This window comes from Anser brachyrhynchus, assembly GCF_964034855.1.
Source record: "Anser brachyrhynchus genome assembly, chromosome: 1".
Taxonomy (NCBI): Eukaryota; Metazoa; Chordata; class Aves; order Anseriformes; family Anatidae; genus Anser; species Anser brachyrhynchus.
Window position 1 is genome coordinate 76,112,143 of NC_137694.1, and position 17,948 is coordinate 76,130,090.

Genomic DNA, 17,948 nt, shown 5'->3' on the forward strand with positions numbered 1-17,948 from the left:
AATACTGTTATTTGCCCCATTTCCTTTTTGTCATTGAGTGCAATTAAATTTATGACTTCTGGATTCCTATTCTGTCTCCTCCTTCCCTCCCAAGCACTTGTACCTTTAAAAACGTTTTTCTGTTCTGTGGATTGTCCAGAGAATGTCTATTTTGAAAAGTCAGACTGGAAACATTTTAAAAATCCAAGGATAAAAAGAGGAATAGGAAGTGCAGGAATAACTGACATCACAATTTTCTATCAAATTGTCAAAGTAAAAATAAGAAAGCAATGAGGAAAACACACTCCATACATTGTAAATTCAAAAACTGAAATTTTGTAACACTGGAAAATGTAATGAATTGTTTCCTGAATGTTGCTACTTCTCAGTTCCTCTGGGACACTAATTTTCATTCCTGCTTTTGCTGCTTTCTTACTTCTTTACAGCTCCACACAACCTTTATTTCTACCCTTGAATTCATTAAGCTAGGATTTTTGTCACATGGGGACTTGGATATGTCAAATGCCTTATTTGCAAAATAGTATGGCTGTTGTGCTGCCAAATTGTATTCTGTATTAGAAAGGGTTTATGGGAACTTAATAACACCTTCAGTGAGAGTTCACTATGCTTAAAAGGAAAGTGATGGAGAGCAGAGAGGTCTACGGCTCCACACAGACTCACAGAGCAGCACTGCCAGTACGTATATTCATAGAATCATAGAATATCCTGAATTGGAAGGGACCCATAAGGATCATCGAGTCCAACTCCTGGCACTGCACAGGTCTGCCCAGAAGTTTAGACCATGTGACTAAGTGCACAGTCCAAACGTTTCTTAAATTCAGACAGGCTTGGTGCAGTGACTACTTCCCTGGGGAGCCTGTTCCAGTGTGCAACCACCCTTTCAGTGAAGAACCTCTTCCTGATGTCTAGCCTAAACTTCCCCTACCTCAGCTTGACACCATTCCCACGGGTCCTGTCGCTGATGATAACGGAGAATAGGTCACCTGCCTCTCCACTCCCCCTCGTGAGGAAGTTGTAGACCGCGATGAGGTCTCCCCTCAGCCTCCTCTTTTCCAGGCTGAACAGGCCAAGTGACCTTAGCCATTCCTCATACGTCTTCCCCTCTAGGCCCTTCACCATCTTCGTCGCCCTCCTCTGGACACTCTCCAACAGTTTAATGTCCTTTTTGTACTGTGGTGCCCAGAACTGCACACAGTCCTCGAGGTGAGGCCGCACCAGCGCAAAGTAGAGCGGGACAATCCCTTCCCTCGACTGACTAGCAATGCCGTGCTTGATGCATCCCAGGATACAGATGGCCCTCCTGGCTGCCAGGGCACACTGCTGGCTCATACTCAACTTGCAGTCAACCACAACCCCCAGATCCCTCTCTGTGGGGCTGCTCTCCAGCGTCTCGTCGCCCAGTCTGTACATATAGCCAGGGTTGCCCCGTCCCAGGTGCAGGACCCGACACTTGCTTTTGTTAAACTTCATGCAGTTGGTGATCGCCCAGCTCTCCAATCTGTCCAGATCTCTCTGCAAGGCCTTTCCACCCTCAACAGAGCCAACAACTCCTCCAAGTTTAGTGTCATCAGCAAATTTGCTCAAAACACCTTCTAGTCCTACATCCAAATCATTTATAAAAACATTGAAGAGGACTGGCCCTAAAATGGAGCCTTGGGGGACCCCACTAGTGACCATCCGCCAGCCTGATGTAGTAGCCCCACATACCACAACCCTTTAAGCCCTGCCCATCAGCCAATTGTTTACCCATCGTATGATGTTTTTGTTTAGCTGTATGCTGGACATTTTGTCCAGTAGGATCCTATGGGAAACTGTGTCAAAAGCTTTACTGAAATCCAAAGAGATCACATCAGCTGTTTTCCCTTCATCGACTTCATCTTACCATAAAAGGAAATCAAGTTAGTCAAACAGGACCTATCCCTTGTGAACCCATGTTTGCTGGGACCAATGACTGCATTGTCCCCCAGGTGTGCTTCAGTAACTTAAAGAATAATCTTCTCCATAATTTTACCAGGCGCTGATGTGAGACTGACAGGTCTGTAATTGCCAGGGTCTTCTTTCTTGCCTTTCTTGGAAATTGGTACATTTGCCAGCTTCCAGTCCAGTGGGACTTCTCCAGATTCCCAAGACTGTTGAAAAATAATTGAGAGAAGTCCTGCAATGACGTCAGCCAGCTCTCTAAGCACCCTTTGATGAATCCCATCCAGACCCATGGACTTGTATGGATCCAGGTGGAGCAGCAAATCCTGCATTTGTTCAGGGTTGGTTGGGAGTTTATCATTCTCACTGTCACGGTCCTCCAGCTCAGGGCACCTGGGGTCCCGAAGCCCATCATCAGCATCGAAGGTAGAGCAAAAAAGGCATTAAATGTCTCTGCTTTGACGATGTCCTTGTCTGTGAGGTGACCTTCCCCATCAAGTAGCGGACCTATGTTTTCTTTGGTTCTCTTTTTTCTATTCACATATTCGGTATAGGTGTGTGTGAAGGACGTACAAAACAGTATTAGAGCAAAACTTTTCTGTGAGATCTGCTGAAATGGTGCTGCCAACATCCACTTCTGCTGTGGATCCTCCTGAGATGAGCAATGTACTTGTAGCAAAATCAAATATTTATCACATACACCAGTTCTCTGTTAAATGGAAGTGCTGGCATGGCAATGACAGTGTCAAGACTCACCTGCCAAATTTGCACAGTTAGGAAGACTCATCCTTGTTTCAGTTGCTGAGCTCTTCCTAACAGAAGAATGGTTAAATTCTGGGTGAGCCACAGGCTTTTTGTGTGAGGTAGCACGTAAGATTTAATTTCTGTACCTCAAGTCCCTACCTGTAAAATAGGGATAATAATGCATCCCGGCCTCATAACAGGAGGTAAGGGCAATTAATTAACTTCAAACAAACGTTGAGATAGTGGGAATAATGAGGATGGCATAATCTCTTAGGTAAACACAGAGTTACATAGAGATTAAACTTGAAGTTCACCTCGCATTAGCTCATTCCTTGTTGAGTTGTTCCAGATTTGCACTTATAGTAGATAAGAGCAGAAGTTTGCCTTGGCTATTGTTTTGAAATGTGCATTTGGTAAGCCATATCAGACTAATTTTTTTTTTTTCCAGAATGCTCTCTCTAGCTGGAGAATCTTTGTGTACTTAAAGGTAGAACTAAATAATTAAGAAAATGATTGCATTGCAGGGCACTTAAAGCTTTGTGGTATCTTTTTCAGCTGATAAATGGTGGTGAAGATGTGCTGATATTCTACAATGACAGAGCATCATTTCCAGTTCTACTCCAAATGATGTGTTCAGAGCGAGATCGAGCAGATGAAAGTGGACCTTTAGCATATCACATCACTCTAGTGGAATTGCTAGCAGCTTGTACAGAAGGGAAAAACGTATATACAGAGATCAAGTGCAATTCACTCCTGCCACTGGATGATATAGTGAGAGTGGTGACCCATGATGACTGCATACCTGAGGTAAGACTCACTGAATGATGAAGCAGACTTACAATTTTTAGAAACTCAGAAAATGTTTTGTTATTTCTAATATCTTGAAAAGTTAAATATTTGCACAGAAAACAGGCTGGAAAAAGGTGTTGCTTGTTAAGTTGACTAAATGAGAAAAGATAGCTAGTATTTTCTTAAATAGAAAACTCTCCCTTGTACAGCACTTTGTTAGTCAGCTTGTGATGTGTCATTTTTTTGTGATTTTCTGAGAGTGATTTGTCAAGTTAATATTTTGCCACTGCCTCAATTTGTTGACAACTGTGGGGTAACATTCTGGACACGCTGAAATCAGTGGGAGCTTTGTGAAGTCTTTTTTTTTTTTTTTTATTAACTTCAGCTCCAGTCTGGCAAATGTTTTTATTCACTGCTTATAGAGGCCTAATTCTGCACGTACTACCAGTCATGGTTCAGCAGGACTGTGATACCTCAGGCTGATGAGAATGGAAGTGCTTGTACCAAACCTGATGTGATCAAAAGGAATCTTTACACAATCTCTGCAGGAACTTGTTCTGGTCCTATGCATTGGTCAGAGGTGTGAAGATTTCTACAGGCTATCTGTTGGAGGCATGGCTCTCATATCAATGCAGTTGGGCCTTGCAGAAATAAATAATCCCTCCGTGCCATGAGAAAGTCACCTTGTGATAACTGATTCTTTTCTTATAAGGAAAAATGCTTGCTTTGCTCAAAAATTCCTCCTAACGTTAATGTCTGTAGTTCCAGTGCTGCACAAGCTTTCTCTTCCATTTGAGTCTGAGTTATACCCACCCTGAGTATAAGTACTGCATAGGATTGTAGGAAAATAGGGATTGCAGTCTCAGCTCTGTTAAAGAAGGTATTTAGCAAGCCTGTTGCAAGGTATCAGCCCACAAGGATCATCTGACTAGTACCTGGGTGTCCTCCGTTTTGACAGTTCCTGACTTTGGAGCCAGGCCCTTGTAGTCTGAATGTCATTTTAGTATCAGATATATTATTGATTTGCTTTGTTAGGGGGGTTAATGTTAGTGTGTTTGCAAAACCTCTTAATTTTTCTTCACGTGATCATTCATTAAGTACATTAATGCATTTGTTGCCACACTTACCACTTAAATCTTCAGAACTAAATGTACAGTATTACTGCTATTGGTGTTTCTTATTATGTAAAGGATGATCTTTATCATTCAGTGTTTTTGCAGGTAGACAACAGAATGCTAACGTTTTTTGTTGTTCTATTTCATATTGTTTGTGCATTTGCTGTTCCTGCAGGTGAAAATTGCCTATGTTAATTTTGTTAACCACTGCTACGTGGACACTGAAGTGGAAATGAAAGAAATCTATGCCAGTAACCATATTTGGAAGTTATTTGAGAACTTCCTTGTTGATATGGCAAGGGTAAGCTTTATGAATATTGCAGTATAGTTGTTGATGACAACTGAACTGTCAATAACTTCTTTCTGCGAACTTCATTTATTTTATTAACTACTTTTTCCAAGGTTGAATATAAACAGATTTTTTTAAATCAGATTGCCATTTCTATTGTATTTTATTTATCATCATTCAACCTGCTAATTGCTAACAGTCTTCTCTTTCTAAAAGGGTATTTTGGAACCAATGTCCCCTTCTCTTTTCTTCCAGAAAAATAAGTCATATGTATGGGTTTGACTCACAATGAATTGGGTTGAAAATGTGTTCTTCTGTGAGTGTGTGTTATATCTCATTGCAGTAGTAATTAAAAACAAACAAACAACAAAAACCTCTGTAATTTCCTTGGTTTACGCTATTAATACAGTGAAGGTCAGGGATAAAGAAATTCTTTCTCATATTCCTTCTTTAATTTCACCTTGACCTGTTTTTTGCCTTTTATTCTACTATCTCTACATTCTCGGGGCTGCGAAAGGCAGGTGTAGAGCTAATTTGTGTATAAGCTATCAACTGCAAGGTGATGGGACAGGGTTAGTACTGTAGGCATTCAATTCCTGTGGACCCCAGTCATTTTCTTGGTGTCATTACTTGTTGCATTAAGTTTCCAGTCATCAGTTGTTTTAGGCTTCCATTTCCTGATACTTTGGAGGCAGAAAAGCAGGGAGACTGATGACTTAAAGAAGGATAACATACAGTAGCGAAACTATGAGGGGAAGCTAGTGTGACATAATGAGTGCAGCTTATATTTCATATCCCTTTTCTTGAAGGTAATGTTTCTTGTAAGAGCCTACTATTAATGCCAAATGATAGAGTTGCTCTTTCTGTGAAGAAGTAGAAACACTTTTTTTTTGTGCTTGTGGCCTGTATTTGATCATTGTTGCTGGACGGCATTTTAGAGGTGTTACAAAGCACATTGTCTTAGTGCATGCCTATCCTTTCCTGGTCCATGGTCCATTACATTTTATAATCCTCCATGTTTTTACTCCTTACATTCTTTGTTTTGTTGAAATTAGAGAAGGAAAGGTAAAAGAATCTCAATTCAGACCTGCAGCAGACACTTCCACCAAAGTAGTAGTGCACCACAAAATAATTTCTTTAAAACCTTTTGGGAGAAAATACCATACCTCAATAGTCACCATGATTTATGGCCAAAAGAATAATGAGTTCAGAGACTTGTGGTGTTTGATAAGCACAGGGACCTGGTCATTTCTTTGTGAAACAGAAAACTTATAAATGTTTTTATTTTTGCCTTTTTTCTGGGGGCAGGTTAACACCAGAGCACTTGTTCTCTCTTTTTTGGTGGTAGCCATTTTCAGTAGTAATGAGACCTTGCAATCCTATTTTCTTGCTGTTTGTCTTTTCTGTGGCTCTGTTCTACAGTGAAAGACCTTCTGGACACGCCAACCTCATTTGAAAATTAAGAACAGAAACCTTCTTGGAGGGAGATTCTGTTTTTTAATCTTGCTGTTTTTATCCCTAGAAATATTTTCTCCTGTTTTAATCCCTTTCTGCGTTACCCATTCCAGCTATGTCCCAGAACTGACCTTCTAGACAGACTGCCCTCCCTAGCTATTTAATATGATCAATTTCGCTTGCCCCTTGGCTAGAAGCAGACATATGCAGAAAGAGGGCTGTGTCCACAGTTCTCTTCACGAGCCTGGAGACATGCTGCTTGGTGCCATATGATTTAGAGTTATCCTGATGCTAGTGAGCCCTGAGTTTGTTTTTCTCCTTCTAATAAGAGATTAGATTCCAGGTCTTCAGAGGTGAATAGCGAGTATATTATTAATGCTGTATTTTGTGTATGCATGCTGTTTTTTCTGAATTGCAAAATGCAGCTTTATTTTGTTCTGCGAAGTCGTCAGAGTAGGTGCCTGATTAGTCCTTTCAGTGAAGGTTAACTGCTAAAAGAACTATAAACGAGCATGTCCAAAGTGGCCAGTTCTGCTCTTCTGCCAGGTCCCTCTGGGTAGCTGTGTCGTGTATGTTACTGAGTGTATTTGTTAAGATCTGGTTTTCTGGGTCCCAGGCAGAGCCCGTGTGTTATAAATACATCAGCGTTATGTAGCTATCAGGGCAGTTAGAATGCTGTCAGCTTCATGAAAGATGTTACAATAGCTTTCAAAGCATTTAGAAAAAGAGCCCTTTGATCCCCTGTGTTCCAGTGAGCTAAAAGAGATGCTTTTGCGTGGGGGAGGGGGAAATGCTTTCCTTTTAGCGGCTACAAATGGCTGTCAGTGGGTGAGTTTGTGAGCTTTGAGTCTGAGTCTGTTATTAGAGAGCAGTAAGGTGAAAGATGGAGAGTGTTATCCTCAGGTTGGATTTCTTCTTTTTTTTTTTTTTCCCTTTAAAAAAAGGAAAGAAAAACCAATTTTCTTATCTGTTGCTATACCCAAGAAGGAAATATTTAGTCCTCAACTGTCATTCTCTTTCAACAATGTGATACATTGCAAAACAAACACTAGGTGGATTTGTATATGAATTCAGTTTGCAAAAGCAGTTTCACTTTCAAAGACACCCTTTTTCTACAGTTTCTGCCAACCTACTTTCTCCCAAGTATGACTCAAAGAGAGTGTAGCACTAAGTGAAGTGGGTGCTGCTCAAGGAATGGCTTTCCTTTCCTGCATGTGTCTTGTTCCGTAAGTCAGCAGCTGTATTCTGAACAGGATTAAAGGAAGAGCCAGCATCTGACAGCTGTAAAGTCATCATGGCTTTCTCTGCAGAATTTTTGAAGTATTATTCATGTGAGTTTTAGTCCCAAAGCCTCTTATGGGGTTTTTAAACACTGCTTTCTCAATCTTCATCTCCATTTCATTCATTTCAGGTTTTTTCTTCCACAAGGAAACATTTTTTAGTCCCTAAAGGGCAGAAGGATAAGAGCAAATGAGAGGATTTCCAAATTCCTTCCATGACGGGAATTTTTCAGACCTGTGTTGGAGCACAGTTGTGTCCCCCCCACACATGGCTCTGCTTGTTAGATGAGTGAAGGGGAAAGCTTAAAAGCATATTGGAATTTAGTTTTGTTGATTTCTAAATTCACTGTGCTTGCGCTGCACAGCTCTCTCTCTTCCCATTGGGATCACAAATGCTCAGCCTCAGAACTACTGGTTCCAGAGAAAATGGGCATGCAGATTAATTAAAGGCAGAAGAACGTCAAGAGGTTTTTAGGTCTATGATTTTTTTGTAATTATTTTTTAAGCTTTATTATTAACTCAATATTTTATGTTCATTGAGGATTAGGGAAGAGAAGGTGTCATAATTTTCCCAAACTGAAGGGCTGAAGAATTTGCTATTTCAGTTTAGGCACTGTTGCTTCTCTGACCAAAATCTTTCCTTTTCTGGGGTGATAAAAATGTGCTGTCTTGGGCCATGACTTGTTTTTCTGACACGTTATAGAAAAACAGACAGAGCTCCTCCAGATGCCTAATTCCTGTAGGTTGCAAGTTATCTTTGGCTATTCCTCTGCCTACCACATGACAATGCTTTTGTGTTATACTCTACTCAGAATGCTTTTGTGTTCCCATGAGTCAAATCTTCCATTCAATGTGGGTGCTTTTGGATGTCACGTCAGTAACCTTCCTTAAAACACTGCTGGTGAAATTGGTGTCTTGTGGTATCCAAGTGTCACAGTGGCACAGTGTAATTAGAGAGCATGTTTGCCCTGTGTGAGATTCAGGTGCTGCAGATTATTTCTCTGGTTCAATCACCAACTGCTCTCTGTGACCTTAAGCAATTCACTCAGCTTCTCTGGACTTAAGTTCCCCATCCATAAAATGATGTAATGATAACTATGTAGTACACAGATTCATGGTTGTGTTAAAAGCTCAGATAGTAATTTGAAAGTTATTCCAGAAGTCTGTAAAGAAAATAAATTCTATTCTTGCATAGATTCTCTAGAACATTACAGAAGTCTGTGGCTTGCATAGGTGAAAGAGAATAATTTTGTCATTTTATTTTTTTTTTGAACATGACTAGAACTGCTTATTCAAAGGCTGTTGAAGAGGTAGGATGAGTATAGTCTATAGTCCTTGTTTGCCTTTCTCACTGTCTTTTTCTGTGTAGACTCCTTTTAGGTCTCCTTTTACTACTGTTTTCACTGACATGCAAATTCAAAATGACTATAAATGTTAATACACGTTGGGAAAAAAAAAAAAAGAAAAGAAACAGTGAAGCATGTATACCGGTCCAGTAATTTTTTCCTTTCTTTAAGCCTGACATCTTTATGCAGCAACAAACTTTCAGTGTTGTACCAAAAGGTGTCTTCAGGACTCACCTGTATAAATCTTTCCATATCCTCCTACCATTTAATCATCCTTCTGTGCTCCAGAGTTGTCCCAGTACCATTCATTCTCTTCTTTCATTGTTTTTAGTTTGTCATTCATATCTTCCTCAGGTGGCTTTCTTAAGAAATGTTGTCTAAAATCTGAAAGGCTGTTGGTATGGACTATGGTATTTCCTTCTGTTTCCCGCTCTTTAATTTTTTTTTCTGCAAATGGGCTTCGCTGTTGCTACTCTTTGTGGTGATTGTAGCAAGAAGTTAAACATTACACGAAATCTTTCTAACCTGATGTGTTTATGTCTCATCTGTCTCTAAAGCCTCTTCCAACCTAGCTTCACAATGGGAGGAAAGGTCCATTTTCTTCTTGAATCTGTCTAAATGTGTAAGTGGAACGCAATGTGCTGATTTAGGGGGATCTTTTTTCATGGTGTAGGAAAGAATAGACAGCCAACCAGAAGGAATTAGTTCAGAAGATAATGGGTTTTAAAAGACAATGTGTATCTTCAAGAAGAATGACAAGCTACTGCAAATAAATCTTGAACTCTAAGATAATATGCTGTGATAGATCTTATATAAAAATCATTCTAAGAACATACTAAATCATACTAAGAACAAATCTTATTACATGGGTTGTAATAAATGCAAAATAACATAGCTAGCTTACTTGAAAATACTGAATCTCATTGTTGTCTCCTTCTTTCCTGTAGGTTTGTAACACAACCACAGATCGTAAACATGCAGACACATCTCTGGAGAAATATGTCACTGAGCCTGTAATGAACATTGTAAGTGGCTTCTTCAATTCTCCATTTTCAGATAACAGCACCAGCCTTCAGGTAAGAAAAAGAGACTGACAAATAAGTAATTCAGCCCATTAATGAGATACCTTGTCATAGGAAGGAATATGGATCCTGTACCATTTTATCCTCCTTCAATTTCTCTCTCTTTTCATGCCACTGGCTAGCAGCTTAATTTCTCTTGAAATCATTTATTCTTAATTTTTACCCTTTACAACTCTGAAACAGCACACAGCTCAATAAGGTCATATTTACTCCTGGCTTTTGTGAATTCATTGGATAGAGTATCTTTGCAGAATCAAGGTCTGTCTTTGAATTTGTATGAGAAAAATGCTGTACATTACGACAAAAAGAACGTGTACCTGAGAACCAGGAAGACTCTTCAGTCCTTCTGCTCTGTACTGTGCTTACTCGATATCAGTGGTGATTTTAGTAAAAATTGCATGATTTGGCCTCTGTAGGGGTGCAGAAATGATTTGCATTGCTCCTGCCCTGAAGAGTCAAGAGAATTTAATTGATCTGCAGCTTGAATGTACAAGCTAAAAAAAAAAACACCCATGCACGTGGTTTATGTTATATCAAACCTTAGGGCAGTTGTGAGGAGATGGTAAAGTATAAAATTACATGTTTATCTTTTTGTTTTCAGACACATCAGCCTGTTTTTATTCAGCTGCTGCAGTCTGCTTTTAGAATTTACAACTGTACCTGGCCAAACCCAACTCAGAAAGCCTCAGTGGAGTCATGTATCAAAACTTTGGCTGAAGTGGGTAGGTGCCAGGTTTTTACCTTCGTTGATTTTCTCTGTGTTTTAAGATCAGAATTACTTGAGCTTGAATGTTCTTTTCTTTGACTATAGTATCATGCAGTTGTGACAGTGGTAATTTAAGAAATCCCACTTTGAGGTTAAATTCTGTCTCTTTTTATAATGCACTCAAATATGTTCCATCAAATAGGGCTGGTAGGTGAACCTGTAGGCCACAGAGGTGGGTTTGCTAAATGAGTGGTGGTTGAACTTGACCTCAAGGAAGTTATGATATTGGAATAAAACAGAAGCTTCATATAGGGTATGGGAAAACATAGGTAATTCCATTTGTGTTGGGCTGTTGTGAGCAGTGATGCATGGAATCATGCATCAGAACACTCATCTTTTTTCCTTCAGTTCCTGTGAGAGGTATTCGTTGTTATCAGTCATCATCCTGGGCTTGTTCAGGTTTTGTCCCATCAGTGAGTCGGGGGTGGAAAACAGAATTCTGCCACTCCATAGCTCCTCTGCTTACTCATCACCATCAGATCTATGCATTTACTGCTTCTACACAGTCAGCCATGAAAGGGGTATATTGCCTTGCACAGGCACCAAGACTTAATTCATATTTGGTTCCGAGGGCAGCTAGGAAATTACATTGCTTTCAAATAAATTCAAACACTACGTTAGTCAAAGATTTAAAACTTCTTCGGGAGTGATCCCATCCTAAAATAAAAAATAAAAAAATAAAAAAGATTCTTCACCTGTACATAGCTAAGACTGGCAAAAGTTCATTCTTAACTTAAATTTTTGTGAACAGTATTTTAAAGTCTTCGTCCACAACTGGAAAAACAGAGTATTCAATCTAGTTTCTATAGAATTTATAGAGTAAGGTTTTCCTCAGCATCAATCAAAACTGAGTAGAGGCAGAGACATACAGAAACTAGTTAAATGCTATAGTTGATGCAATTTTTAAGAAGCTTTAATAAATAATGATAAAAAATATGAGAGGGTCCCAGAACCATCTGCAGTATCTGTGGCACTGTAACAATCTACTCTAAATTTAGATTTTGGGATAGTTTTACAGGGGTATCATCTAACATTTTAGCCAAAGTATCTCACTAACTTTTTTGTGAGTGAGAATAGCAGTTACCTAAAAACTTAGCAATCTTCAGATGTTTTATTTGTTGTGCAAATGACTTAATTATGGATCCATCTGGTAAGAGAACTTTGAAAGCCAAATATGTTTTATTTCCTTTATGCTACAGCTACTACAGTTTCAAATAAAGCTCTAGTCCCACAAATCCTTTTTTGTGTGTTTAACACTTCCTTTCCTGGTACCCTCTGGCAGTTCTGGAAAGAGTCATCAGTAAATTACTTCCTTTGGGAGTCTGAGGAAAGAGAGGAGAAGTAAGGCAGGTAAGAGTGTATTTAAGACCAACTTTGGATGCTTCTAGACAGCTCCATGCCTACCTTTCTGTGGAGCTTAACCTAAAAAAAAATATTAGAGCTTGGAGAGGTCTTTGTGTTATCTTATAGAGATAAGGGTATTTAGAGTCACCTGAGCCTAGTGCTGAGACAGCCAAGCTGAACTTGTCCCCACAGCAGCAAGATGAGGGAAGAAATGTGGGTTACCATAATGAAGATGATCTACAGTGTTTTATTTGTTCATTTAAACTGTGCCCTTATGCTGTCCTATGGATCTAGCCTTCTTGCTGCTCTGGCTTCCCGTGCATGGGATCCCACTCTTGTCTTGGGTATTGTCAAGTGTGGACAGTGGAGCTGAGGTGCCCATGAAAGGCACCACCATGTGTCCTCCTTCAGGACTTTCATGTCACCAGCAGTGACAGTAGGGCAAGCAGGCTGTGTGTCATCTTGGGGTGCCATGGGCCTGGTAGCCTCAGAGGTGGCCCTGAAAGCACACTTTAACATGCAAGTTGATGATTTCATTGTCCGTATCATAATAACTGTTTAAGGATTCATTACTGGTACTAGTATTGAATACAACTGGTACAATTGTATCATATTAGCAAATTACCACAAATTTTTATTTGGTGTTTTATTCTGCCAGTGCAGAAAGGGAGAAGAAAGCAGCTGTTGAGGAGCCTTTTCCAAAAGAGCAAGCTAAAGAAGTGGAAAATGGAGTTTTATACATCCCTGTATAAAATTGAGGTGGCTAGCTGAGATTTTAGCTTTGTGTGATATTCAGTATTTTAGGCACGGTGCCAAACTTGGCTTGCCTTGGCTAATTGAGTAGGCCTGTTCTGCTCTGCTGAAAGCTTTGGAAAAACTACCCCAGTTGGAGGTACTGATGACTTTTAAAATCGAGGCCCTTGTAATTGCTGTGTGTACCAGGCTCCCATGTCTACGGGGTGTTCCACCAGCACAAAATGGTGCTCTTTGAGCAGGCAGAGGTTTCTTCCATAATACAAATAGGCCAGCCTTTCCTTTCCTTTTTTTTATTTTATTTTTTTATTCATTTTGCCTCTTTTTCTGTCTGTATATGTGGACTAGGTTTGGATTTTGGCTAGGAATCTGTGAGAACTTTTTTTTTTACACCTTGAGAGTCTGTCAGCTTTAATGTTAGGGCCTTCATGTTTCACAGCAGGGTATGAAAAAAAACTCTAGAAAGATTTTGCCTATATCAGAGAGATACAGTATTGGACAGATTTACAGCAGGGACCAAAGACTTTTGATGGAAAATAAATGTAGTATAGAGTTGAAAGAACAAACATTTTTTTTTTGTAGTAGTAGCCTTGGATTTAGAAATGAATCTCAGCAGGAAGAAAGATCATACACAGATTTCCCAAGATATCAAAGATCCATATAATAATGCACTTTTAAAAGACCCATTTCAGAGCAAGTTTAAGCAATATACATTCTGCTCAGTGCTTAGTATTTATGTTGCTGACAGGTGGATATAAGTATTGCCTCAAGAGCTTAAGATCATTGCATCTGTCTTCTTATGAGCATTGTAAGAATGTACATTATCTTCTGGGTCAACAAAGGGATATGTTGCAGAAGCTAATTTCTTATAACCTTGGTACTTCAACTCCACTTGACCACTAGGGAAAAACTTCATAAGCTTTTCAAGCTTCGCTTGCATCTTTGTCTCCAGGCAGTTTTCTGCCTTCGAGTTCAGCAAGAAGTATAGAGGCTTGCTTGACTTGTTCAGCAGACCCTTCTGTGACTCCAAGAGATTTGGAACACAAAGATACCAGTGCGCATCAATTTTTTATTGCCTAGTAAACATTTGGCTACAGTTGGATGAATTAAAATAATTACAAAATAGTTTATGTATAGTAATGCTTCTTGTTCTTGGATTTCTGAAGCAGATTATCACATTAACAAAAATTAACACGTTTTACATAGATTACTCTCTCCGTTTTCTTTATTATAACATAGCACTGAGTTTTTGCCTTAAAAAATAATCCAAAAATGAGTGATCAAAATAGTGTCTTCTCACTGGCAAAATTGCTACACATGGAAGTTGTTTAAAAGATCCACTGATCTTTGTGAAAACAGAGGAACTAAGAAGACAAACAGTTTAATTTATTTCAAATGAATTCATTACCAAAGGACTTTCAGTTCCTACATTCTGTAATCTTTGCAAGATTGAGAATGGTGGAGGCCAGAAAGTTTGCCTTTAAAACCATCTGCGGTCTTCCCATATGGTACAATTGGGGAATGTCACCTGTCCTTAAAACTAAAGATCTGGATTGTATATCGTAAATGGTATTGGAGAAAGGTCATTTTCCCAGGGCTGACCAGTCTTCTAGGACCTCTGCAAAGAACTGCCTTAGCCTCTGAATTAAGTAGTGATTCTTGTATGTTCACCCCTAAGCATCAGTTTTCTCTTCTATTACAAGGTTGAAGCACCTCAGTGTACTGAGCTACATGCTAGATAAATCTAGTTATATTATAGTCTTGTCTCTGTAGTATCCATTAGCTTTTTCCCCTATGTTTTATACAAACTGCATTTTCCCTCTGATACTGTGTGTGTATGTGAAGGATGCTTTCTGTAGCATGTGCATGGCTGTGTTACCACCACCAATAATGAAATAACTGTGATTTCCGGGTGAGTAAACAGTGGCAGATAGGAACTCACATTTTGTTAGACTATTTCTCTTAGTAGACCCTTTAAAAAAATCTGTTAGCAAGCCGAATCACGTTAGTTGTTGTCAGATGGTACTCTAGGATACTACGCAGGAGAAGCAAAAAGAGTATCTGTGTTTCTATGCTAAAAACTTGGAGACAAGTTTTGTAAGAATTCTGTTTCAGAGGTTCAAAACCGTAACAGGTACAGAGGAAGTACTACTAAGGTGATCAGGAGAATGGAGAAATTGTATGACAAGAAGAGACTTTATAATAGAATTCCATGCTTTTTCCATAGCAAGACAAAGGCCTGTATAGTTTCTCTTCAAAAGTACTTAGGAAGATCAATGGTCACAAAGAAACATTTTAGCTAAAGGATAGTACTGAACCCAAATCATCAGGATATAAAGTATGTTAGGCTTCAAGTAACCTAAATAAAGTTAGCTTGTAAATGAGAGGTTCAGAACCAACTTTGGAAAGATGTCCATGATCAACAGGCCACTAGAAAATGTGGGGAGGAGGGATGTCAGGAAATGCAGCTTTGTTTCAAATGAAGCTTAATACATTTTCAAAAGGGATTAAAGAACATGGATTCTCTGTAACAAGAAGAGCAAATGGTCTCTAGGGTGAAGTCCATTCTAGTTGTGTTCATTCTCCAGTTTCATCTCACTGCTACCCCTTTAAGGGTGTACAGAATCAAAAAAAAACCTCCTGTGATGCATCTTGACCATGCTTATAAGTGCTCTAAAAACTTTTCTATTTCCCTGTCAAATTACAAATAGGAAACATTAAACATGAAATCTAGGTTACATTTTCATGCTTCTTTGGAATTATCACACTTGTTTTATGTCCACATTGATGAACTTTCCTAAAACAGTTTTTTTCAGCCTTGAAAATGCTTCGTTTCCTTTCCCATTTGAGTTTTTAAGTCTTTTTTTTCCCATTTTATAAAAAGCTAGAACTTCATTTTCATTTTTTAGTTCAAATAAGATAATTATCCTGTTGTTACTTTTTTGACAGCAAGAATAATGCATTTCAGATGAAAAACATATTTTATTCTATTTTAACTGTTTGTGTTTCCCTAATTGCAAGAAAAATTCAATGATGATCTTTTTACAGACTGATAAATATTTTAGCATAGATTTTTTGCTGGAAAAAACCATCCATGTGAAGGGTACAAGATTGGCAGGCTTGTGTCTTGTCTACACAAAGCTTTTATTTTCCTTAAAAAGTCATGCTGTTGCTAGCATTAGTGTCTCTCTATCCAGATGTGTTTGTTAAGTAGTCAGTAAATGATGAAGAAGCTGGAGGGACTGATTCATGAAGCAAAATTAATTGAACTAAATATGCATCGCTCTGTTAAGTGACAACTGGGAGTGTGGTAGAACATGAGAGCTGTCTGGGAGTACAGGAGGGGTGTAAAATGCAAGGAGAGTAAGGGACTCACAGCTAGGTGCAGCTGTGGGTATTTTGTGACCCAAATTGTATGTCCCACTCCTCCTTGAGGAATTCTGAAGGGTGAAACCCCTGTGTGTCCCCCATAAAACCTGCATTGGGGATTGCTTCAAGTAGTGCAAAATGTACTAAATACCGTGAAGCTAAGTACTGTAGCACTTTGTAAATACCACCGAAGCTACTAAATACTGTAACACTTTGTAAATACCACCAAAGTTAATGGAGTGAATTTGTGAAATAAGCCCTTCTGCTTCCAATTTTTGTGATTCTGTGAAAAGACTTACATGCAGGTAATTCAACAAAATACAGCCCATTTCAGCCCTTCACTTAGCAGCTGGGCAATGCTCTTGGGAATTCTATAGAGCCCAGATGGCTCATAGAGAGAGGTCTGAATTTAGGTACTTGATTCTCATCGTTAATATTCACCTTTTCTTTTGGGTCCCCATCTCACAGTACGGTTTCATAGCTGAAACAGGAAAGGGGAGGAAAGTTGCTGGGGCATTGAGTATGCCCAGAACCATCCAGCACGGAACATAAGCCGTGGCCTGACTGAATTTGGGGTACTGTGTTGCTTACCATTTCTGCTGGTACTGTTTGCTCAATTGTCTTAACTCAGCTGTAGTTATTGCCAATAGAATTAATTGTGAGGGAGCATTAGATAGAGAGTTAGTCATGCAAAGGATTTCCCAGCAAATCATGTTGTTCTGGCATTGGCAAAACAGCATAGTATATTCAGGGTGTGACTAGCCCTGTGCAGAGTGCCCTAGCTGGGATTTAGGCAGTATATAAGCAGGCACTGTGACCTCCACTTCAAGGCAGATTTCCACATTAGTTGAAGACGTGTTCTAGGCCATCATGGTAAGTATCCTGCTGGGTATCTATTGTACCAGTTTACATACAGGCATGTAACATGCTTTTTTCCCAAGTTCACCAGTCAGAGAAAGACAGAATTTTACCCCCTCTTATCTCCTTTGTCTACCAGCTCTAACCCTACTTTGCAAGTTTGAGTTCTGTCCAAAAGTATTTCTAAGTGGAACAAAAATAAACATGCTTTTAAATATTTTATGTTCATACTTTAAGGGAGATTGACACACATTGAAGAGGAAAGCAGCCTACAACACCTAAATTAAAAATAAATATTTATGCTCACATTTGTTCATCAGCTTTCCAAAATGTAAAAATATGTTTAATGTTGTTTTAAATAATGAAATGTGAAACAAATGAAAGATAAACTTTCTACAAGCTGCAAAGAAAGAAGACAAAGGCTTTGTTTACAGCTTAGACTTCAACAGTGCCCTTTGACAACCAATACAAATCTTAATTACAAATGGAATTATACATATAAGAACTGTTTTCAAAACAAAGGAGTATCTTTTTTTCTCTCTCTGGTTTTCTTTGTAATAGTTTTAATTAGCTGCAACTCTTTGAACAATCATAGTCCTTGACTGCTACTCAGCCATTGATGGAAGTTGTTAACTTCAAATGGCATCTGTAGGACTACAGAAGTCTGGGTTTTCCTCTGAACAGTGTGCTTCCCATTGCTAAATTTATTCCTCTGTATATCAGGATTCTGCATACATGCCACTTAATTGAGAAGTAAGCATTGTCCGATAACATTCTAGTGATTGACATTAGGACACAATAAATTGCATTGATAGGCAACAGCACCCCAACCACCCTG

At 39.1% G+C, this 17,948-nt stretch overlaps 1 protein-coding gene across 10 annotated transcripts in view; it reads left to right on the forward strand.

The window, feature by feature from the left end:
• ITPR2 (inositol 1,4,5-trisphosphate receptor type 2) overlaps positions 1–17,948 on the forward strand; it is a 269,668-nt gene that overhangs the window by 125,177 nt on the left and 126,543 nt on the right. For all 10 annotated transcript variants that reach the window (XM_080580204.1, XM_080580210.1, XM_080580206.1 and 7 more), the window contains 4 exons: positions 3,220–3,471; positions 4,744–4,869; positions 9,886–10,014; positions 10,622–10,742. In XM_080580204.1, coding sequence (XP_080436330.1) covers positions 3,220–3,471; positions 4,744–4,869; positions 9,886–10,014; positions 10,622–10,742 — 628 coding nt within the window. The remainder of the gene's footprint in view (positions 1–3,219; positions 3,472–4,743; positions 4,870–9,885; positions 10,015–10,621; positions 10,743–17,948) is intronic.